Consider the following 25,379-nt stretch of genomic DNA (forward strand, 5'->3'; position numbering starts at 1 on the left):
TTCAAATGCAACATGTCCAAAACAGAACTTGTTATCTTTTCTCCCAAATCCTCTCCAATTCTGAACTTCCCTATTACTCTCTAGTGTACTATCATACTCCCTGATATCCAGGTTCACAACCTTACCCCAACATCCAGCCTGTTGCCAAGGCTTGTCTCTACAGTCACATCATCTTTTGCCTTAGTTTTCTCTCTCCTCTCACAACCTTGCCCTGAGTGCAGACCCTTATCATACCACACCTAGACTGTTGCCAAAGCTTCCTTGTTCATCTCCTGGCCCTAGCTCTCTCCTTACTCTAAACCATTCTCCACTCAGTTGCCTAAGTGATCTTCCTAAAACCAGATCTGGTCATTTAACTCCCTCCTCAAGCCTGACTCAGAGAGCTTAAGTGGCTCCCTACTACCTCCAGGATCCATTATGAAATCTTCTTTTGTCATTTAAAGCGTTTAATAACTTACCTCTACATCTCTGAGATTCAGAGCATTAGATGATAAGGGCTCTCACTGATGTCTTAGGGACCACAGAGCCCCTGGGCCCCGGGATTTCTTGGTTTAAGTGTTGCAGCACTGCTTTGGTCCCTTCCTCTTACACTGCACCCCATGGGTGTCCATGGTCTCTTCTCAGGGCTTTCTCAAAGGAATCATGTATTTTTGTTGCCCCTGAGCATGGAGGCATGCAGGCTAGATGTGTCTCTGTCCATCTTTGGTCATGCTGGGAGGCTTCTCTGTATTGACATTGGTTTTGTTCGCAGCCTTCTTTCCTATTACCTTTCTCTGTGCTTCTGAGGTGGAAGAAATCGCTTATTGTGGTTTAGTTTTTTTGTAGATTTCTTGATCACTATTCTGTCTGGTGTGACAATAGGAATAGGTATAAGACATTTGAGTAGGGTAGTCCGCCTCTTGTGTTGGCATCCATCTTGACTAGAAGCCTTGCATCAGTCTATTAGAAGGATTATGTTGTAGAATAGTTATCTACATTGGACCTTTAGTTTTTTTATTACTCTTGCTTATAACTTCTCATTTAATGAAATGATAAAAAAGTGTGTTATATAATTGATGTCAAATTGCTTGCCTTCTCAGTGAGGGGAGCAAGAAAATCTAGAATTAAAAATTTGAAAAAGAATGTTAAAATTGTTTTTGTGTGTAAATTAGGAAAAAAATTTAAATGAGGATAAAAATTGTGTGTGAAAGAGGCCTTGAGGTTAACGAATTATCCTTCCACCATGTTGCAGGGAACTCCAAACCATGTAACATACGCATCCCTCTTAACTGTCAAGTTATTGTCTGTTTTTCAGATATCTCTGGTGAAGGGCAAAAAAAAATCAGTTGCTCCCATATATTAACTGTTGAACTGTTCTCTTTAGGCCAGCTCTTGTGGCTCTTTCAGGCACACCATTCAGGTTGTCTAGTTTCCTAGCTTTCACCTGCTCCTCCTTGTAGCCTTTGGCATGTCCCTCAGCTATAGCAGGAGATGGTTTGTAGCTGCTTTTTAGAGACTGCTGATGCTTTTGTCCAGTCCAAGACAGATTAGCTCTGATTCCTGTGACTGTGGCTTTGCAAGTGCCTTGCTAGATGAATGGTCTCAGAATGTGACAACAGTTATTCTTGCCCAGTTTTTTTCTTTCTAGTTTTCTTCCCAGAACTCAGCAGGTAGCTATTATTTAAGAATCATTGCAAGTCTCGTCCAAACTAATAGTCGTAACATTAACACATAGGGCTTTAAAAGTTGCAGTCTGCTTTGCATATGTTACCTCATTCGATCATTTTGATAACTATGTGAGGTAGTTGGTAAAGGTATTATATTTCTATTTTATAGATGAGGAAACCAAGTATTGTAGAGATTAAATAAATTCCCCATGATCACATAGAGTACCAGAATATTTTACATAGTCTTTATTGACACTAGTAAAATGATACAAGTAGGCTTGCAGTATGATGTTTACTCAATAAATTCAGTTGTCTGGTGTTATTCAGACTTTATGGGTAATTGTGTAGGTGGAATCTGATCCAGTTATTGTATCCAGTAGAGAAGCAGTTGCACAATTGGGCCATTTTTGTAGTAGTCAACTACTCTTTTAAGAAAGGATTATAATTCAGTATATCAGAAGATCTCTGATTTTTTCATTGGGTATTCCTTCTACCAACAGAGATCACAATTCCTCCGTGCCTTAGGAGACAATTTCATACATTGTCCTGGCTCAAAAAATTCATCACCTTTTTGGTAATATGGTTTTCCATGCTTTATTAGGTTGGGAACTAGTATAAATAACGTCTTTTTAAAGGCTTATGCTTGACATTTTCCCAGCTTGCCTGTAGGAAGGACCTGTCAGAGCTTGTTCTATGTTGGCCTAACCTTTAAGAACCGAGGATTCCCTGTGTCTTGGTGGAGCATTGGAATTGATCTTTATTAAAGGATAAAGGAATTATGAGGGCTGTAAACTCGATGTGCAGATCACTTTCCTGGTCATTATGAGCCATTTTTTGGTGGTCTTTTTTTTTTTTAATAACAAAGAGTAGTAACTGTGTTTCCAGAGTTGTTTTTGTTATGAGGTATCATTTCTACATCACGTTGTTGATGAAGTAGAGTTTTTCCATAAGTGATGGTGTAAAATATTAGTTTTGGATGTATTTTAATAAAATGTTAGCTGGCTGGTTTTATACAGATAAGTTAATGTCCTATTAATGAAACCAGTGTGTTTTCATTTAGCTAAGGTAGTGAGCTTTGGCAGAAGTTGAAAGGTAATTTTGTAACCTCTAGGGATGATTTTACAAATAGAAAGCCTTGAATAAGCACCACTTAAAGTATAGCAACCGGGGCGGCCAGGTGGCTCAGCAAGTAAGACCATAGGCCCCAGTGTCCGGTTGACCTGGAGATTGAATCCCGGACTCAGACACTTAGCACCCACCCAGAAACACCTGGCCGTGTAACCTTGAGCAAGTTACTTAACCCCAATTGCTTTAAAAAATAAATAAAGTATAGCAACCTCACTTTGGCTCTATTTTCTAAAAATGTCATATTTAATCTATAGATTATAGCCAATTTCCTGGAATCTTTTGATTTTTATGTTGTAAGTTTTAGTTTGAATGGCATTTGTATCTTCTCATTAACACTAAGCTTATAGATGAAGTCACCTTTTCTCCTGGGGTTTTCTTGTATTGAACCTTTGTAAGAGGTGATCTGAAATTCACTCAGTATTAATCAAAATAGAATTGGAGGTATTATTAAAGGCAATGGCGTATTTAATGGGTGTTCTTTCTTTAGTGCCAAAATAGTGATTCATCTTCACCCAGCTTCTTCCAACAAAGAGCCTGGCCCTTTCCAAAGCAGCAAGAGCTCCTACATCAAACTTTCTTTCAAAGAGCATGGCCAGATTGAGGTAAGTTCATGTAGATGTCAATTTGATTAGAAGTATACATGCCATTATCTTTGATATAAGTGTCTTATATATTAGAATTTAATATTGTACTATTTGCCATTCCCCCTTGATGATTATTTTAAAGATTTTAAAATATTTTTTTACATTAATAGCAAGAATTATCCATTTTACTATATTGCAATGTGCAAAGAACTCATTGTGACAAAGACCAGATAATAGTAATAGTCGATGCTGATATGTCATTTTAAGGTTTAGAACAGTGTTTCTTGAATATTTTTTGCTTGTGGCACATTATTTTTTTCTCTGCAGAATTGCAGCACCACCATGAATCTCTCTTGACTCTAGTCCATTCTATATTCATCCATCAAAGTGGTATTCCTAAAACACAGGTCTGATCATGTCACCTCCCCTGCCCAAATAAACTCTAGTGACTCCTATTACCTTTATGATCAAATATAAAAATCCTCTGTTTGGTGTTCAAAGCTCTTTGTAACCTGTTCCCCACATCCCAGCCTTTTCATTCTTATTACACCTTACACATACACTCACAGGCAGCTAGATAGCTCAGTGAATAGAATGCCAGGCAAGGAGTCAGATGTCGAAACTGGCCTCAGACACTTAGGAGTTGTGTGACCTTGGGCAGGTTACTTAACCCTATTTGCCTCAGTTTCTTCATCTCTAAAATGGACTGGAGAAGGAAATGGCAAATCACTCAAGTGTCTTTGCTAAGAAAACCCCAAATGGGGTCAGGAAGAGTCAGGCACAACTGAAAAATGACTGAACAACATACAACTTCTCCCCCTACTCCAAAAAACATACTCTTTGATCCAATGACACTGGCCTCCTTGCTCTTTTTCAAATAAGACATTTTTATCTCCTGACTCAGGACATTTTCACTGACTGTCCCCCATTCCTGGAACACTCTTCCCTTCCATCTCTGCCTCCTGGATTCCTTTAAGTCCTGGTTTAAAGCCTACTTTCTGCAGGAAGCCTTTGCTGATCCCTCTTAATGCAGGTGCTTTCCCTCGCTTAATTCTGATTTTTTTATGTGTGTAGTTTGTCCGTAGCTTTTTGTATGCTGTTTTCCCCCATTAGATGGTGAGCACCTTGAGAACAGGAAAAGTGTTTGGCCTTTCTTTTTATCTCTTCTGCTGAACACAGTTACTGGCATCCAGGAGGTGCTTATTAAATGCTTATTGACAGCTGACTAAGGGAATTGAAGGACTTGGCCATGTGGTTGCACGTGTCAGTTCTCTACAGTATATGCCTTGCCCAGCACACCCAGCACACCAGCTATATGTGGTAGAGATGTTTGAACCTTAGTTTTTCCTCTTGCTAATTCCAGCCTCTTTGGTCTGAGCTCAGGACAAATTATAGGCCAGAACCAGATACAAGTACTTGTCCTTTATTGCCACCAGATCTCTGATAGAATAGATTTAATCAGGTTAAGGCTACGGTGAAAATGGGAGGCATGAAGCAGTGATGGTCAGAAAGGGGGGCTGCAGGTTGGTAATTTCTTCCAACTGTGCCTTTAGTTTCCTATTCAAAATTTTGAATTCAAAATTATTACTATTCAAAAGTTTAAAAAGTTGTCATTGACACAATAAGTAGTTAAGTTGAAGAGACATCGGGGGAGGACAGAGAGTGGAAAAGAGTAGAGTGGAACACCTTTATAATGCCTTGTGAAAGGCCCATAATTGTAAGGAGATGAAGTTGCACACACTTAGGCATGTGTGGCTGCATGGGTATGCATGCATATACACATGTGCTGTCCGCGTGTACACTCGCCCAGATGGCCTGATTTCTTGCCATTTTGTGCTCTTGGTGTTTCGTATACTAAGTTTCTACTCCATTGATGTAGAATTGTTGGTATGTTGCTTTAGGAGCACCAGCAGGTCATTTTACATTTGTCTTATTTCCCTGGCTATCTTTTTCATGTCATTTTTTGGTTATCTCTTTACAGCACCCAGTGCACAGTAGATATTAATTAATGTTGAGTGACTGAAGTCATTAGTGTAGCTAAAAGTCACCATCTCCTTTTTGCAGAAATGGAAATCTTTGGTTCCTGATTCCTGCCTTCATATTTTAACTAGATACATTATTTTTAATTCCCTTTTGGAAAAATGTCTGTACATTGTTTCTGACATTGCATCCACTTTAATACAAACTGTGTGATAGGCAAATGAAATGTTGTTTGTAAGCTATCTCTGTAATTTAGGACATTTTTGTTGAGATTAGGTCACCTTTCTCCTTCTAGTGCCCTCAGGAAAGAATTGTTTATGGAGAGCACCATGCAGAGTGACTGGAGTAATGTCTAGCTATTGTAACAGAGTGAAGAGATTTTAAGTAGTGACATAGAAAGGTTCTGCAGATTGATGATCTCAGCTTTACTTATTTAAACAGTTTTATAGGCGTTTATCAGAAGAAATGACTCACAGAAGATGGGAGAATATGCCAGTGTCCCAACTAATGCAGAGGAAGAGTGGACAAGAGGTATTTTTTTTTTAATTCTAATTTTATACTTTTCCATATAATCACAGAAGGAAGAATACATATTATAAATGGAACTTTCAGGAGCAAAGACATTTTGATTACCAGTTAACTCTGACATAGCATAATTTCTTTTCTCCCAAATGATTCATGATAAAAATATATTGCCTAATGGAAATAGGCAACTTTATTTTATTTTTAAAAATAGATTTTTATTGATGCCTATAAAGAAATTACTTCAGAAAGAATCCTATATAGAAAGGAATTTGTCAAGTTCTAAATTAGTCACTGTGATTGCATAGAGATATTCATACTTGAAAACTGCTTCTATACTTACTGCAGTGGCAAAAGACAGAGCTGACAGTTTGAGGCCCAGTGGAGACTTCATTAAAAATCTTGTATATGTGATACTGTCAGTTCAGAAAATAATAATAATAATTACTGACATTTATATAGTGTTTTGGCTTTAGTGTTTGCAAAGCACTTTACATATATTATTTCTTACGATCCTCATAACAGCCTTGTGAGGAACATATTACAAGTATTTTATGAATGGGGAAACTGACTCAGAGAGGTTAGGTGCCTTGTTCATGGTGACACAGTCAGTTTCGGAGGTGGCTTTTGAAATCTTCCTGACTTCCACTCTAGAGATCTTCTTACAATACCAAACTCAACAAAGAGTTAGAAGTAACAAAAACATGGGGGGAAAAGTTGGAAGTTTTGATAATGTACCTAAAAATATAGGGGCAAATATATGCTTTTGTTTATGTTTAGTTTTTTTTCTCTAAGGATTTAGACAGTACTGCTATTCAACCATCTGATAAGGGGATGTTTTGAAAGGAAGTTGGATGAAAGACTACACTCTGTTGACAGCCTAATGCATGGTTTTACTTTGGTTCTTTGTAGACCCTTTTCCTCTACTGGAAACACAGTGTGGTGGGTGAAAAAGGTCTGAAATTTCCTTCCTGAATCCTATGTGTTTTTGTTTTTCAGCCAGGAAGAATAAGGGCAGTAGGAATTGTAGGAATTGAAAGGAAGCTAGAAGAAAAGAGAAAAGAAACTGACAAAAATATTTCTGAGGTAATTCTTGCTCTGTTTCCAGGTCACCTTTTCCTTTGAGTCTATATGCATTCATCGTTGTTTTTAGATGCAACTGTGATTCATTTTATCCTATAAACTGTTGTGTGTAGGTGCATAAAGTCACTTCTGCTTTTAATGCATCTCTTTATTTTAGGTAGGTGTGATTTGACCAAACACTTTTTTCAGAAAGAAGTGAAGGGAAGACAGATCTACTCCTTTTTAAGTTTTAGCTTACCTAGTTAGAGCTGTGCTTTTGAGTAAAAGGTTCCAAGCATTAATTCTTCTTTCAGGTTATTTGACTTAACTTAGAGGAAAAATTCCATTACTAACCCTGGCAGCACATCTGACAAGTTTGGGTTGTTGGTAATGGAGGATACCAAACAAGATATCTGAATAGAGGGTCATCATACGGAAGAAACCATAGAAACAAAAATTTAAATAGAATCTCACCTAATAAAACTAAATATGCATTAAGTTTTATGCTTAGTTGATATAGCTAAGGTTATTTGTAGTTTTCCATGCTTACTACAGATAAATAATCTTTGATTCCTATGTGATATAGTTAAAAGAAATCATCTTTAATAATTTCTGGACAAATTAATTCAGTTTTCAGCTTGTATTTCTGGAAGTCACCAAAAGTACACATCATTAAAATGTCAAAGTCTAAAATAATGAAACAGCTCACAAAAAAGTGTTTAGCATTTGTCCCATAATTCAAAAGTTAGATGGTGATTACTAGTTACTTAACACATGGATAAATTCTCAATGTTCAATTTGTGGTTAAGTCTGAGGAAAGAGATTGTCTAATGCCTTTTAAAATTTCATTTTATACCTTCTCTCCCTTGTAAGTTTCAGACTTTTACAAATCAGATTCCATTGTGACTGACTTGACTGTCCAAATGATCTTTTTTTTTTTTGGTAACTTTGTTGTGTCGAATATTAGGAATAAGTGAACCATTTGCTCAGACTTAGAAATCTACTGTTTTTGGTTATACTGAGATTTGGTCTGTGTACTTCATTATGCCAGGTTTACTTTTGTGTCTTAATATTATCTCATAGTTTTCAAACAAATACCAAAATAGGAAAAACATTATAATGAGGATTTTATTGGCATCTGGGCTTACCCTTAACTCTTTTGAGGCCTACCAGTAATCATTACCTTTGTGTACCACATGATGGTTTTTCCACAACACATCTACTCTTCCTTCTTGTGATTATTTCTCTATTCCATAAATCTTCTATGGGGAATCTGCCAAAACTAGAATTCTTCTTGTCTTTTTATTGTCTTGGGGCACTTAGATACTGCTAGGCTTATCTCTTCATTATTTTTTATTTCAGAATGTGGCATGCCCGCATGCTCTACCTCAGTTATAAATATACTCAGTAACAATAGTAGTAGTAGTAATAGCATTTTTACAGTGCTTTAAGATTTGCAAAGCACTTTACATATATTAATTTAATTTGATCACTACAGTAATCTCATGGAGTAGTGCTATGATTTTCTACATTTTACATTAGTAGACTGAGACGGTGCAATTAAATGCATTTTCTTAGGGACACATAGTTAGTAAATGCCTGAGGCTAGATTTGAACTTAGGTCTCCCTGACTCCAAGTACTGGGCTCTATCCACTGTGCTGCCTAGCTCCATAGTATTTTTATATCACATATGAATGAAAATGACGATGCATCCTATGTCTTACTTGCTTTTAGAGGAATCTGCCAGCTAGAAAAATTTCAGTCCAGATGTAGATAACATTGCTAGTTGATTTCATGGTGCTCTTGAAGGAAATATTTAATAGTGAATAAGGGGTAGAAGACAAGATTTTATTTTCTTCATGCTGATTTCACTGATTAACTTTTTGTGTCTTAGGTTGGGAAGTCAGTTTATTACAACATGTATTTATTGAGCGAGTCCTATGTTATGGAACTTGGCAGGGGAGGTGAAGGTAAATAAAATACAATTCCTGCCCTAGTAGGGAGATTTAGAAATATATACAAGTAAACATGATACAAAATAGAGCATGAAAGTGAACGAGAGGTACAAGGTACCATGAGAATTTATAGGAAGGAGGAATTTAAATTCAGGGAGGACCAAGGAAGGCTAACTGGCATTTGAATTGGGCCTTGAAAATGGGTAGGATTATAACGGGCAGAACTGTGGGAGAAGGCATTCCAGGCACAGAGGCACTCTGTAGCTCTGATACAGAGATATTCAAATCTGGAAGTTGAAAGAAAGATGCTTTTTCATTAGCATATTCTTTATGTTGGCATCAAAAGGCCCCTTGGCAGGCAAGTCACTTCCCAACAGATTTTCTTCAAGCCCACTAGGAGCAGCTAGATTTTACAATCAGATCATTGCTTGTAGCAACAGATTCACTAAGAAGTCCTTGTAAAATTCCCCATTTCCAAGATTCTTTATAGTCTCTCTCTCATTAAAGGTCTTTTTGAATAGATGACATATAAAGTTCCTGCTCTGTGCCAGGCCTGTGCTGATGTTGGGGATACAAGTACAGTAAATGAGATTCTCTTTTCTTGAATGTGAGGCAAAGTTCTCTCACTAACTTTAAAGGTTAGGTGACTTTAAATATGAAAGGAATGAGGGAGGCAGAAACCAAGAAGCTTTCACTTATATTTTCATAATTACTTTAAATAATTTAGGTATTTACTAAAATACCTTACAGCAACTTTAAATCTGTTTTTAATTTATAATGGCGAAGGGAAAGAGAACTGGATGCTGTGTCAGAGGGCTTCAGGTGAAGTTCCGCTCTGCCACTTGGTGGCTCTGGGACCTTGGACAGGCCATTTCACCTTTTGGAGTCTTAATTTCCTCAGCTTGAAAATGGGGGGATCAAACTAGATTACTTCTAAGGGAACTTCCAACTCTAAATATTTATAATTTAGAAGTGATTTACATTCATATGTGTTTTCCTTATGGATTTACTAGTATTTAGGTATAATAGATAATATTTTTCCAAGTGAAGATATAGCATATTATTACTAAAGTAATTTGATAAATATATTATCTCGTTCATTTTCTCTTTCTTTGTTACTGAGAAAAGAACCCTGTTAGTACTTTGTATTTCCAAAGTTTTTGTGTGTGAAATCTATTTGTGTGTGTGTTGTATGTTCAAAGAAAAGGCATGACTTTTAGTTTGCCCCTGACTTTCAGTGTTAGAAATGACTTAATTTCAGAGCTGGTGCCCAGAGTTTCCCACAAAAGGTTTCCTGCATCTGCTGTTTGTTGCTGATAAGAATCCAGTGTTGTAGCCTTTGTTTATCTGAGGAAATTCCTGTTAGGTGTGTGCATGTTCCCCTTTGTTTCCAGGACTGCCCTTGGTGGTCAGAAGAATTTTATAGAGCACACTATTGATTTAGCAAAATCCTTTTGTAGATGGACATTGTTCTGCATATACAGAAATGGTCATAAGCTTATTGCAATTTAATTATTTTTTAAAAATATACTTAGAACAATTTAAAAAAATGGTTAGTTAAGTGAGAAATACCATTTGTGTGGGCTACACATTCATTGAAGGATATCATAGAAGTTTTCTGCTTTAGATCCAAATTGGATTAGATGACTCCAAAAGTTTCTTCTGATTTTTAAAACACTAGGATTCAGTGAAACTTATGTGCTCTTTTATACTTAGTGTACATTTTCAATATTTTTTTAAACTTTGATGAATCTGTGATCTCATTGCTCTGAAGACTTCCTCCTTTAGTGCAGACTGCAACCCACCCATTCCTTCTTAATCTGGGTGTCTCTTGTCCATGACTTCCCCTTGTCTTTGTGGGGGAATCCACCCAAAATGCTGGTCTTCCAAAGCAAGCATGGATTATTTTCGTACATTTTATAGGAAAGAAGGCATGATGGTTGGTGGCTAGTGATTTTTTCTTAATTGCCCTATTTTCAGTATCAGTAAGCCCTGTAATGGCTTTTAAAACCCTTCATAATCTGACCTCTTCCTCCCTTTCCAGGCTTCTTATACCCCTCTCCCCTCCATGTACTCTGTGATCCAGTGACACTGACCTCCTGATTGAGCTTGACACATCACGCTCTCATCTCCCAATTCTGTGCCTTTTCACCGGCCATTCCCCAGGCCTCTTCACCCACTCTCGTCACTGGCTTCCTTCAAGTCTTGGTTAAAGTCCCACTTTTAACTAGAAGCTTTTCCTGTTCCCCTTTAATGCTATTATCTTCCTTCTGAGATCCCCTCCAGTTTGTATGTTGTTTATATCTGTGTTATCTGTGTGTATTTTATTCATACATAATTGTTTGCACCTTGTCTCTCCCATTAATGACTGTGAGCCACTGAAAACATTAATAAGCTAGCTGCTTATTAATAAATGCTTGTGCTCTTGACTGTTTCTGAGCAGAGATGTGGATTGTCCACTTGGCCTTTGTTCTTGATGTATGAGTAGCCCACCCTCTTTCTTTTCATATGTTTCTCTGGTAATATCCTTTAAGCCATTTGTCCTTGGTGATAGGCTGTAGCCTAATTACACCCGCTATGTGCCTTTTCATTTCCCTTCGTTGGGGTGACCCACAGCTCTAATATTTTGGAGACCAGGGAATGAATGTAATGGAATACTATTGTTCTGTAAGAAATAATGAGCAGGTGGATTTCAGAAAAATCTGAAAAGACTTATATGAACTGTTGCTGGGTGCAGTGAGCAGAACCAGGAGAACGTTGTACACAGTATCAGTAATACTGTGCGATGATTAGCTATGATTGACATAGCTCTTCCTAGCAGTACAATGATCAAAGATTTGTGATGGAAAATGCCATATATATCCAGAGAAGGAACTATGGAGTCTGACTGCAGATCAAAGCATACTATTTGTTTTTTGTTTTTCCTTTCTCTTCTGATTCTTCTTTCACAATGTGACTCATGTGGAAATTTAACATGATTGTACGTGTATAACATGTATCAGATTGCTTGCTGTCTTGGGGAGGAGGGGAAGGGAAAAGAAGGAGAGAGAAAAATTTGGAACTCAAAATTGCAAAAATGAATATTGAAAACTATCTTTATATGTAATTGGAAAAAAATATTATTATGGGGGAAAAAAGCTTCCCACCCCCAAAAAATTTTGGAGGGATTTGGGGGAGAACTTAGGCAAGTCCCTGTCTTTACTCTGCCATCTTGGCTCCACCTTCACTTGCTTTCTGTAGTTAACTTAAAAGCCATCTTCAGAGACATCTGAAAGACCTAACAATCTTTTAATTTGAACTTTGCACTGAAGATTCTCCATACCAATGGCAAACATTTTAGCATATATACATTTCCCTGTTTTATGCCTCACTTGCTATTAGTAATTACAGTATAACTGAATAAAGAATTGTCTTTCAAGGAATCTTATGTGATTTTGAAAATTGAATGGAATGTACCCTGTTGGTAGAGAGCCTTTAAGAAAGGTAGCATAGGAGAGCACCATAGAATTTTCTAGCACAGACTTACTCTGTGTCCAGTACAAATGAACTTTTAATAAACTTTGCTTTTCTTTGTCTGAGAGAAAAAAAAAAAGAAAGGTAGCATTTTGGTCAACAACATAAAATGGGTTTTTGTTTGTTTTTTTTTTAGTCAACAAAAGGTGAATATGGGCACATCTAGTATTCTCTACACCTTTTATTTAATGGTGTGTTTGCTCTAAAAGTACAATTGTAAAAGCCTCCTTGTTTTCTTCCCCCCTTTCATCAGTGAGGCCTTTAAAGCAAGCATGGAATATTTTCATACGTTTTATAGGAGAGAAGGCGTGATGGTTGGTGGTTAGTGATTGTTTCTTAATTGCCCTATTTTCAGTATCAGTAAGATCTGTGATTTTTCCAAATGTTTTGGTATCCTTTCCTTCTTCAGAAACTCTGAGAATCAGTCCTTCGTTGGCCTCCAGGTCTGTTGCCTCTAGTGAGGTTGGGTGAGACGGTAGAAAGAGTGCTGACTCTGGAGTCAGAGGGCCTGGGTTCAGATCTCACTTTTTACCTCTGAGCCTCCTTGGGCCTCAGTTTCCTCCTCTCTGAAAGGGCCTCTGAGATTCTTTTTAGCCTTAGGCTTACAATCCTTTGTAAGAACATTACAGATTCACTTTGTATAGACTTGGTCTGATCCAGACTCTCATCCCATCTTTGTTTTCTTTGGTGCCCTTTCTTCTTCCTCATTCAGCACATCAGGGACTGTGATTTTAGAGTCCAGTTGTGGTGCCTTTACTATCACTGATTGAGGAAAAGGTTTGTTATGAAAATCCTTAGGAATTGTTTCAACTTCTCACCTATTTTCCTTCTAAGGTCCTCCTTAAATACCACCAAGATCTGGCTTATTTGGTTCTCTTTTCAAGATTTCTCTAGACTTGGTTTTTCTCTCTAATGTGTTTTGCTGTTTTTATGAGGTGGCACTCCTCATAATCTTCTATCATCTTCCTCTATCAGATTCTACAAATGAGTTTGTATTCTAAATTGGTATTGCCCTTGGCTGCCTTATTTCTTCACTTGGCAGGAAGATCAAGTGTTTGCTACCAGAGGAGATTTCAAGGCTTTTCTTAGTCTCCTCCTTATGGTGATTGATTTATATGGGTCAAGCTTCCTTAGCAATGGTCATATCTATGAAATATCTGCTTTCTATTCATTTTTTTTTTTTTGGCTTCAAGAACTTGTTTAAATAGGTTAGGTTGGAATTGCCCCAACTGTGTGTCATATCTTTTTTTTTTTCCTAACTTAGCATTGATTTTAATTTTTGCTGTAACATGTCCATGGACTAAGTGTATAGTGAGCTGACTCAGAAATGATTACCACCTCAATAACTAGTCATTTCCTGTTAGAATTTATTTTTTGAAATATTGTTTGGTGCTTACCATGCCCAGCACCCTCCAACTTTCTTAAAAGGGTCTAGGTGGTGTCATGGCTAAAATGCTGGGCCCAGAGTCAGACCTGAATTCAAATCCAGCTTCAGACGCTTACCTGGCTATGTGAACCCCAGGCAAATCACTTATCCTTTGTCTGGCTCAGTTTCCTCAACTGTAAACTAGGAATAATAATGTTCCTACTTCCCAGAGTTGTTGTGAAGATTAAATGAGACAATATTTGTAAAGCACTTAGCACAGAACCTGGCACATCGTTGGCACTTTGATATATGTCTGTCCTCTTTTTTCCTCCTTCCTTACAGCATTACTGATCTGTTGGCATGTGAGACTTGGGAGAATGTCTACTAGTCTTATTTCTGAACTGTGTTTTCAACATATTTTTTGCTGCCCTCACCTATGCTTATTGTGAGATTAAAGTTACCAAGTGTGGAAATGTATGTTGATTTATTTTAGAGGATCTTATCAAGTTCTTTTTAGAATGTTTGTCTTCATCCCCTGCAAAAGATATTAGCACATAAGCTGCAGTTGTCTTCATGGTGGTCTTTTTTAAAGACTTATCACAACCACTGCATTTGGAAATAATAATTGCATGAAATTTTTTTTCTTTTTGCCATTGGATGCACAATGAAACCAGCCACCATAGTTCCTTTATTTTCATTTGTGATGAGAACCTGCAAAATATCATCACATTTAGCTGTATTTTCCTTTTGTCTTCTGATTTTAATTAAGAATCTCAAGATTGAGATGATTGAAGTATATCTACTCCTTGGTCATTGGACAAAGATTTTACATTTAGACTTCTAACAGCCAAATCGATGTTTATGGTCTAAAAACTGGTTCTTAGCACTTTTGCCTTTTTCTATTCCTTCCACTATCACCACAGAAGGAAGTATGCACAGAATTGAGGGACAGTTTAGATTTTTCTTCATTTTATGTGTTCCCATGGCCAAAGAATTCATCACCAAGTAGTCATCTGTGTTATGAAACTACCTGTATTTAGCTGGGCTGGACTTTGGGAGACAGATATATCCTATATCTGGGACCTTAATCAAAACCTTACCAGCATGGGAAAACGTGCTGAAGTTTCCTTTTTGGCATACTCATTGAGCCAAGGATGAATAACAACAACAGCTCTATCCTTTCCACAGTGAAACTTGATGAGGACTTTTGGAGGAAAATTTCAGTAAATTAAAATAATTTATGTTCAGTCTTTAAATTAAGTCATGACCGGCATTGTTGGAGGGAATACCCATATTGATGAAATCATAGGTCCGTTGAAGTATACTAAGATGTCATATTAAGGGTTGACTTAATAATTGAAGTAGTTTTAGCTGTAGATCTAGTCCTGTGTTTTTGTCACTCTGTGTGTGTGTGTGTGTGCGCACGCACGTGCATGCCTGTGTACATGTGTGCACATTTGTGTTTTTGAATCTGACCATATCCATCATACCGAACACAACAAATATGCAGCCAGGTCTTGATTGATGAACAATGAATTACATGAAATAGTCACATTATTCAAATTTCTACTGCATATTTCCATTGGACTGGAACCAGTTATCATATTTTACATAATTGTAATTTCAACTAGTACAAATTTGAATACATGTAACCACTTCACTGGGTTTCATTATTTGTACTAGGACCAAGCTATAAAAATCTCATAGACAAAAGCCACTATTCAAAGCATGCAAGTACAAAATCACATTTTCTATTAAAGTCAGAAGTGTACCCCACTGAATATTTCTGCATCTCTACTAGCCGTTTTTGGCCAGCAAAGCAACCTTACTGAAAATATCTTTGGTTCAAGAGAAATCAGATGACATCATTTTATTACTGACTTCATGGCAAAGTAACTTTGAAAAGCAACTTAACTATTGCTGATAGGCCACTTTATTTTATTTTTTTGCCTTTTGGAGGGCAGTTGGGGTTAAGTAACTTGCCCAAGATTACACGACTAGCTTTTTATTTGTGTGTGGGTGTCAAGTGTCTGAGGCCGGAACTGAACTTGGGTCCTCCCGACTCTGGGACCGGAGCTCTTACTCACTGCTCTATCTAGCTGCCCCTATTGCGCCACACTTTATTTTTTAAACCAGTAAAAACTTGTTGTTATTCAGTTGTTTCAGTCATGTCTGACTCTTTGTAAACTCGTTTGGGGTTTTTCTTGGCAGAGATACTAAAGTGGTTTGCCATTTACTTCTCCAGATTATTTTATAGATGAGGGAACTGAGGCAAACAAGGTTAAGTGACTTGCCCAGGGTCACACAGCTAGGACGTGACTGAGGCCAGATTTGAATTCAGGAAGATGAGTCTTCCTGATTTCAGACTCAACGTTATTTTTGTTTTTTTAAGGAAATTTAAAAAAATTATTTAATTGAAGTTAGCATATTTGTATTCATCTATAGTGATTTTCCAGATTCCTTAATAGAAAGCTTCATGTATTTCTTAGAGGAACCTTCTTTTCTCCAACTTATATCATAATGGAGATATCAAAGGAGCATTACTTTCATTATTCTAAAACATCTGAATCCATTTAGATCCATTCCATTAAAACTTCATTGGTTTTCATTTCAGGCTTTTGAAGACCTCAGCAAGCTCATGATCAAGGTATGTTAATTTACATTGTTTATATTCACAACAATTATATTGTTTTTAAGCATATTTTGTAAATAGAAAATATGGGCACTTTTTTTCTGACAGGCAAAGGAAATGGTCGAATTATCCAAATCTATAGCTAATAAAATTAAGGATAAGCAAGGTGACATCACAGAAGATGAAGTAAGTAATAGTTTTGCATTTTTTAGGACTAAAAACCATATATACATAATAAAGTACATACATATATATGTATTGACAAACATGAATATATATGTAAATAAACATAAGTAGGTAAATAGTATACTACATGTTTTTGTTTTGGGGCTCGAAATTTTTTCTTGAAATATAAATATTAGGGTGCTAGGAATATTACAAAAAGAGTAAAAGATAATAATTTTCTACAACCTTTTTGAAAGTCAAGTTTTAGGCACAAAATTATTTAAAGTTGATAATTGTAATTGATAACCTTGTGATTGGTATTAAATGTAATTGTTATTGTTATGTTCTTAATTGCCAGCCTGGTGAGGTGAGGAAAGAGTAAGATGACAAGATAAAGGAAGGGGAGGATATATTATTAAATTTATCCAGACAGAGAATTGCTAGAATCTATTACACATAATAGATTATAAATACAATGTAGCAATTTGCAGAGGGAAAATTCCTAATAATTACAGCTAGCCCAGAGTGATGGATTGCCAAGTGGTATAGTGGGTAGGGTGCTGGGCCTGCAGTCAGTAAGGCTCATCTTCCTGAGTTCAAATCTTGCGTTAGACACTTACTAGCTATGTGACCCTGGGCAAGTCTATTTTTAAGCCTATTTTTGCCTTAGTTTCCTCATCTGTAAAATGAGCTGGAGAAGCAAATAGCAAACCACTCTAGTATCTTTGTCAAGACAACTCCAGATGGGGTAATGAAGAAACGGGTGTGACTGAAACTACTGAAAGACCAAAAGAGTGATAGACTGCCTTGGGAAGATAGTGAGTTTCCCTTATTGAAGTTCTTCAGATGGAGGCTAGATGGCCCTTTCTCGAGAATGTTGTACAGAGGATTCCTTAGCATATACTCACCAGACTAGATGACTCCTAAAGTCCCTTCACATTCCAAGATTTTATAAATTGGAGGGGGTGAGTATTTATTTAAACATTTAATTGATGCCCAGGAGAAATAAAGGTCAAAACAAGTCTAACTGTCATGTCACTGATGTGTTTTTTTTCCTCTTTCCCATTTAGACTATCAGGTTTAAATCCTACTTGCTAAGCATGGGCATAGCTAATCCAGTTACCAGAGAAACACATGGCTCAGGCACTCATTACCACATGCAGCTGGCAAAGCAGCTAGCTGGAATACTGCAGGTGCCTTTAGAGGTAAATGCAAAATAAACCCCATGTTTTTGGTCACATTTAATCCCTTCACTATCAAGTAGTCAGGAGCCTTGATAGGAGTAACCCTTCTCATAGTTTGATTAATGTTCAGCTAATATTCCATTATTTTGTTTCTTTCTGAAATAAGTATTAATTGGTTTGAATGAAACTGCAGTAGTTTTCTGCTTTTTTATATTTAATTTCTACCATAGCTAGACTTTATAGATTATTATTAGATATATGACATAGTCAGAAAGTACTGGTATATCTTATTAGAGGTCCTTTTGTTGCCTATCTCTGACTCACGTCATCTCCTAAACACCTAATACAAAACAGTCTTTAAGATAGATTAGTAGGCAGTTTTATGATAGTTGTAGAGATTTTAACTTGACATAATTTGCATTTTTTCCCATACATTCTCCAAAAAGGTTTTATTTCTCACCTAATGCTGAAGAAGAGGAGTTTTAGGAAGGATGTGATAGCATTTTTCAAGTACTTGAAAACCTGCAGTGTGGAAGGATTAATTTTGTATGATTAAAGAGGGTAGAACTGGCAACAGAGGATGGAAGATGCAAAGAAGATTTCACTTATTTTATGAGCAGGAATGTCTTAAAAGCAAAGGACTGCCTGGAGAGGTGTGGAAAAAATCTGGATGACCACTTGTCAGGGCTGTTGTAGAATACGTTCATGTTTCACATAGGAATATCCCTCTTGGATGACTTCTGATCTCCATTTGACCTTATGATTGTAGAACTTTACAAATCCTTCTTGACCATTTAGTAAATATTAAACAGTAATTGTAACACCATCTTTGACGTTGAAAAAGAATTTTTGAAATATGAATATGGAATTTGTCTCAGTAGTTTCCTATGAGCATTTATTTTCTGTTTTACTGTGATTGAATGTTCTTATACAAATTTCAGAAAGCTTTGCCACCAACCATATTTTGTGTTAAATTTACTTATTTCATATTTAAACAGGAACGAGGGGGAATAATGTCGCTCACAGAAGTATACTGTTTAGTGAACCGAGCTCGAGGAATGGAAGTAAGGAATCAGTTCTGACATTCTACTTCTTTTATTTATTTATTTATTTGCTTTTTGGAGGGTGATTGGGGTTGTGACTTGCCCAAGGTCTCAGAGCTAGTTTTTGTGTTAAGTGTCTGAGGCTGGATTTGAACTCAGGTCCTCCTGACTCCAGGGCCAGTGCTCTATTCACTGCGCCACCTAGCCGCCCCTGACATTCTACTTCTAAATCTAGACATTATTAATATAATCCAGGGAAAATCCTATTATAATGAAGGCTGTTCAAGGATAGATTCTGTTTATAAAAAAAGTATTTTCTTAACTTGAGAAGTTGCCTATAGGAGCAGTATTTTGTTAACTTAGTCCTATCAAATTCTGTGCATTGGATAATGCTGTGTCTGGTTCCTTTCTGTACCAAAGACCTTGAATATGTGCTAATAGTAGGTAGTAAAGAAAAGAGAACTTCTTTCGTCCTGTTATAAAGTAGTAATTACACTTCAAATCTCCCCATTCTTCTTGACTTCCCATATTTCCCATCCTTTTTCATATTAAAAAATTCAACCACCTAAACAAAGGCACCACTACGAAGAACACAAAGGCTCTAGAATGGGGAAAGGGTTGAGTGGTGTAAATATGATTGAATGTCCTGGAGAGATCTCAAGTCCAAGACATGTAAAAAATTGAACCCCTAAACTCTTCCCTATTTCTCTTGAAGGCACTGCCATCCTGCTAGTCTCCCAGGTTTATTATAACCTTGGCATTATCCTCAACTCCTCCATCTTCCTCACCCTGCATATTCATTCAGTTACTGTATCTTGCCAGTTCTGCCTCTCACCTCTTTCTCTGCTGACTGAGCTCCCACCTTAATTTAGGCTCTTAAGACCTTCCTTATCTCAAGTGTCTTGTCACTTCAGTCTGCCCTCCATGCTGCTGCTGAAGTAATTTTCCTTGAGCACAGATCTGACCATCTGATGCCCCTACCCATTCAACTCCACAGCTTCCTACTGCCTCAAGGATAAAATAAACTCCTCTGTTTGGCTTTCACAACCTGGACCCAAGCCATCTTTCCAGCCTCACTGGACAGTACAACCCTCCCAACCTCTCAGATGCAGCCAGACAACCTTGTAGCTGTTCTTCACTGCCCCATCTCCCACCTCTGTGCCTTTGTACTGGCGCTGCTGTGTGCCTGGAATACTTCCTCTTTACCTCCCTCACAGAGTCCCTTTCTTCCCAAAAGATGCAGCCCAAGTACTGTCTTCTGCATGAAGCCTTTCCTTACCTCATTAACTGCTAGTGCTTTTCTCCTTATCTTATATATAACTGCTTTGTATTTATTTGAATTTATTCCCCTTATATTTAAGCTTCATATATCTATATATATATTTGTCTCATCCCTGAGAACATGTGCTTCTTCTAACTAGGGATTGTTTTATTCTTGGTGCTTGTGTCCCTATTACCTAGTCAGTGCCTGGCATATAGTAGACATTTAGAACATATTTCTTGTTACTGTTATGATGCCTTCACCTTTCCTCTCCTGGTTGACAGTACTTCTGGTGGACATCAACTTTATTTCTTCTCCAGTTCTTGCAGTCCAGGGTTAGGATTTCTTTCTGCTTTTTTCATCTGTCAGATGACAGGGTTGGACTTAGATGATCTTTAGTGTTTCTTCCAGTTCTGAATCTTGTGATCTAGCATTGTAACCTTTTAAGAGAATTCCATTAAAAATAAAACAATTTGGATATCTGATAGCATTTGCTACAAAGGGATTTTGCTTCTATAAGCTTAGTGTCTTGGATTTTGTTGTAAGCTTTTATTTCTAAGTTTAAGCTAACTGTTGTTGGATACCTTATAAATGTCTTGACTTTTTTTTTTAATCCCATATCACTTAACATATAATAGGAAAGTTGAAGTTCCAGCTTCACACACCTTCCTTTAATCAGTAAGCATTTTTAATTCCTGCTATGTGTTAGGCATTGTTCTAGGCACAGAGGAAACAAATACAACACATAATCTCTATGGAATATATACAAAGAAAATAAATACAAAGTAGTTAAGTATAAGGTAGTTTGGAATGGAGGGTGCTACCAACTGAAGGGATGGTAAAAGGCATTCTGTAGAAAATGGCACTTGAGCTGCGTCTTAAAGGAATTACTTCCTGAAATTTGACATGGAGGAAGTTTCGTGGAGGCGTCCCCAGGAGTACATCTCAGCCCCTACCCTCCATTGCCAGAGAGAATGGGGTGGGCTCAGTTTACTTGGATCCACATCCTTACTTCATGACTGGTATAGGACCCAGTCATGGAAGAGGGAAGCTGGTGGTGAATGTCTAGGCATCCCCTCCCAAGGAGAGTCCATGAATTTCCTCTTAGGCTCATATCACCTAAAATATTTGATAAATGTGCCTTTGGGTTCCAGGCTTCTCTCTTGTTTGTGGTCCCTGTGTTTGTTTAAATAACATTATATCTGTTTGTTTCTAATGTCAACAAGATCTTTTTTTTTTTTTACTAGCTACTTTCACCAGAGGACTTAGTAAATGCTTGTAAGATGTTGGAAGCACTGAAATTACCTCTCAGGTAAGGGAATTTCTTAAGATGTATATTTAATTTGAATAATTCCTTGCAGATTGAATTAGAATGGTGTTTGCCAAGCCCATTTTATTAGTGTGGCCATTGAAGGGAGTGTAATCTTTATAGTGGTACACAAAAAAGGCCCCGAATCATGCTTTTCATGCTAAAGACATTTAGAAAATGGCTGTTGACTGAGTCTCAGTGTCAGCAGTCTCTGTTAGCCTTTCTAACTTTCAGATGCTTTCCTGCATTCCCAGATTCTTTTTGATGTATAGGGAGTCTGGCTATCCTTTTTACAGCTATATTTTAAAGGTCATGATCTTGAGACCAAATACAGAATAAAAGCCTATCACTGACCTTTTGCAGGAACTTGGATAAATCGACTAATCCTTTGGTTTCTCTTTGAGCATTTATTAAGCACTTATTGTGTGCCAGCTCTGGGCATTCAAAGAAGGGAGAAAAAAAAAAACCATGACCCCTGCCCTCAGAGGGAAGGGACTAGAGAAGAGGTCAGGGATGGGGTTTAACCAGGAAAGACCTCTTGCAGAAGGGGGAGTTTGAGCTGTATGTTGAAGGTAACTAGGGAAGTGAGAAGGCAGAGGAGAGAAAGAATATTAGGCAATGAAATTGACCTACACATGATGCTGAGTGTCATGTGTGAGGAAAAGGCCAGTGTTCCTGAATCATAGACTATGTGGAGAGAAGTAAAACGTAGAAAGACTAGAAAGGTAGGAAGGGACTTTTTAAGGAACACCTGGGTTTATTGAGGAGAAGGATGATTTGATCAGGCCTGATCTTTAGAAAGGTCAGTTTGGCAGCTGAGTGAAGAATGGGCTGCAGTGGGGAGAGACTGGGGCTTCATTCAGTTGCTTTAACTTCACCAGCTTTGACAGATGGACCGGGTCTAGTCTGGAGAACCAAATGCTCCCCTTAAATATATACATATATATCTTTTTTCCTCCACCTCCTCAGTCTCCATCTTAAAAGTATATGTGATAACCATGGCAAAAATATAAGAATCTCTGTTTTTCTTGGTATATTCCTCTGACTAACTCAAGTTGTAACCTCTTGATGTGTTAATTGAGGTCTTCATAAGTTGCTGTGAATGTTCATTACGTGATGGCTAACTCTGTGATGATTGTCTCTTAGAAAAGTTGATCCTTGGACAACATGTATAGAGTACAGTTTGTTGCAAGGCTCCTAGTTGAAGCTTTCCTTCCTTTGGTAGGTAAATTCTACCAGAGCTTTCAGTCCCCAGGTGCAGCCTTTAGTAATTTAGGGTCACCTCCACATTAGACATGATTGTAATAGATTTTAGTCGGTGATGGCAGGAATAGACACATAGTTAAAATGTAATCAGTGCTATCACATTTCTCATTGTCTCTGCTCCCATCTTTATTAGAACTGCAGGTGGGGTAGAAAAACAGGTACTTTGGCAGTAAGGTAAGACATAAGGGCAAAATGATCAGCTCCTCCTGAATAGGAATGCCCAGTGTTGGTCTGTATAATCTTTAGGTAAAAAAATCAGGCTTCAGATTATCCCTTTTCTTCCACTGAGAATATATTAAGAGAGCGAGTCATGAAGTAATCAGTACTTGACTATTCGATCAAATCTTTGCTCATAGCTCACTGGGGCATTAGGTTTTGAATGTTATTTCTGCTGTGACATCATTCCTATACATGGGTGTAAAAATCCCCAGTTTTTCAGCTGCCGAAGAGTCCAAATGAGTTATTCCCTTGTTCTCATCTTTCATTTTCAGGCTCCGAATTTTTGACAGTGGTGTCATGGTCATTGAGCTTCAGTCCCACAATGAGGAGGAAATGCTTGCTTCAGCTTTAGAGACAGTATGTAACCTGGATGTCCTTTAGCAGTCTGCAAAGATGATTTAAGCATATTAGGTGTAAAATTTGAAGAACAGGATTTCCTTTTGGAGTTTGCCTTATTAAAAAAGTTGTTTTCAGATATATAGACTTTAATGTTTTAAATTGTTCTTGAGGAGTAAAGCAGCTTGTTATGGTAGATAACACCACTTGGCATGAAGTCCTGTAGGGCCTGTGTTTTAATCTCACTTCTGACTCTTAGAACTATGCAATCCTGGGCAAATCACTGACCTTTGTACTGCCAGGAGCTCTACACAGCCTCCCTATCCCTCAGGCCTCAAATTCTGTGCCTCCTTGCTTCTGCCCAGCTGAAGTACCACCTACTTCTTGAAGCCTTTCCTAATTCCCACAGTTGGTTGCCCCACCCCACCCCCAGAAGTCAGTGTGTATATTTGTGTATCTATCCTGTGTCTTTACTTACCCATTAACACATTGTGTCCCTCTTGGGAGATCAGAGACTATCTCACATTTGTATTTGACTCCCCAATACTTGGCACACCATAGGCATTTAATAAATGCTTTCTGAGAGATAGGTTTATTACTAAGTCATTGATGGGTTTCAGTCTGTGTTGGGGTAGGATATTCCTAGTCTAGGAGTTTCCTACAGATCCTTTATGCCTTGGCATATTAAGGAGTTATTGTGGATCAAACCCATAATTAAGTGCTTCTCTGGTCAGTTTCCTTCTCATCAATTTACTGACCCCTTTTTACTCAGAAAAAAAAGTGAAAAAAATAGACTAATGTTACACAGGGAATTTTCTTTGAGGCTTAGCTTTGATTGTTTTGTTTTTTAATTCAAGCATTACATAATTGAGCTCTGTCAATAGTGGATACATAAGCATCACTTCTGACTGTCAGGCAACTATGTCAAAAGATTTGCTTATGTTCAGTTCAGCAAAAAGGCAGGGTGCTTTACTGTGGGCGTAGTACTACATAATCTTGGATCAGAGTGATTTAACTGATTTCTCTGTTGATGTTGTTTATTTAAGATGCTTGAAATATTATTGCCTTCTTTGGCCTTGCAAAATCTTATTAACTATGGTGACCTTGATCAAGTCACTGACTTCTCTTTGTTCAGTAGCCTCATCATAAAAAGGGAAAGTTGCAGTAGATGATCCAGGAAGGTCCCTTTCCACTCTCTGATCTCTGGATTTCAGATGTTTCCATAATACACATTTTTAACAAATTGATTCAGGAAGTTCTTTACCCTCTTCCTTTTCAGAATGTTTAGCATTGCCTTTCATGCTACCACACAGACCTTCTATCATATATATTATAGAAATATTACAATTTCGACTATTAGGTTTTAAAATCTTTTCTTTTGAGTTCTTATCTTAGTAATAGTATTACTTCATGTTTATGTAGCCCTTTAATGTTTCCATAATGCTTTCCTCATAACCCTGTGAGGTAGGCAGAGTCAGGCACTGATAAAGAAAATTTAATACAATTACTAATACTATTTGAATATTTGTAACACATTCAGGCACTTAAATGTTTTAAAATGTCTTACTTGATCAGATTCATAGGACTAAGTATTGTGCCTTGCCAGTCAAATTCTTAACACATTTTATTTTGATGTTCTTTATTACAGGTATCAGAAAAAGGATCTCTCACGTCTGAAGAATTTGCCAAACTTGTAGGAATGTCTGTTCTTTTAGCCAAAGAAAGGTAATTCGGTTGGGGTGATGGGGCCATTTGTGTTACTACTTATCATTGTGTTCTCCTCATTGCCAAATCTGATAGCTTTTTCTCATTCCCCATCCAGCTGGACCTCTCTACAGCATTTGACACTGCTCACTCCCCTCTTCTGGATGCTTTTTCTTCTCTGGATTTTCATGGCGTCGTTCTCTCTTGGTTCTCTTCTTGCCAAATTGACTGCTCCTTCTTAATCTCCTTTGCTGGATTGTCAATCCTATCATACATTGTAACTATGAGTACTTTATACCTTCTCACTTGGTGACCTTATTAACTCCCATGGATTTAATTCTGGAAGCTTTGCAGATGACTCCCAGACACATATATCCAGCTCTAGTCTCTCTTCTGAACTCTGGTTCCTATATCACTGACTATTGGACATTTTGAACTGGATGCCCCCAAAGCGTGTCAAACTCAAACTATCTAAAATGTAACTCATTATTTCTCTTCCCAAA

General features: G+C 37.4%; 1 protein-coding gene across 2 annotated transcripts in view; it reads left to right on the plus strand.

Annotated features, from left to right (window-relative positions):
* The window catches only part of VPS36 (vacuolar protein sorting 36 homolog), a 42,681-nt gene that overhangs the window by 13,407 nt on the left and 3,895 nt on the right, over positions 1–25,379 (plus strand). Inside the window, exons 4-13 of one of the 2 annotated variants that reach the window (XM_069064603.1) lie at positions 3,262–3,376; positions 5,780–5,869; positions 6,860–6,946; positions 16,372–16,404; positions 16,498–16,575; positions 17,625–17,759; positions 18,737–18,802; positions 21,290–21,354; positions 23,109–23,193; positions 24,821–24,897. In XM_069064603.1, the coding sequence (XP_068920704.1) occupies positions 3,262–3,376; positions 5,780–5,869; positions 6,860–6,946; positions 16,372–16,404; positions 16,498–16,575; positions 17,625–17,759; positions 18,737–18,802; positions 21,290–21,354; positions 23,109–23,193; positions 24,821–24,897 (831 nt within the window). The remainder of the gene's footprint in view (positions 1–3,261; positions 3,377–5,779; positions 5,870–6,859; positions 6,947–16,371; positions 16,405–16,497; positions 16,576–17,624; positions 17,760–18,736; positions 18,803–21,289; positions 21,355–23,108; positions 23,194–24,820; positions 24,898–25,379) is intronic. The other variant, XM_069064604.1, reaches the window with a different exon arrangement.

Source organism: Petaurus breviceps, unplaced genomic scaffold, assembly GCF_028583685.1.
Source record: "Petaurus breviceps papuanus isolate PSGF00001 unplaced genomic scaffold, PetGlider_PUasm1.0 90639, whole genome shotgun sequence".
In the NCBI taxonomy this organism is placed as follows: Eukaryota; Metazoa; Chordata; class Mammalia; order Diprotodontia; family Petauridae; genus Petaurus; species Petaurus breviceps.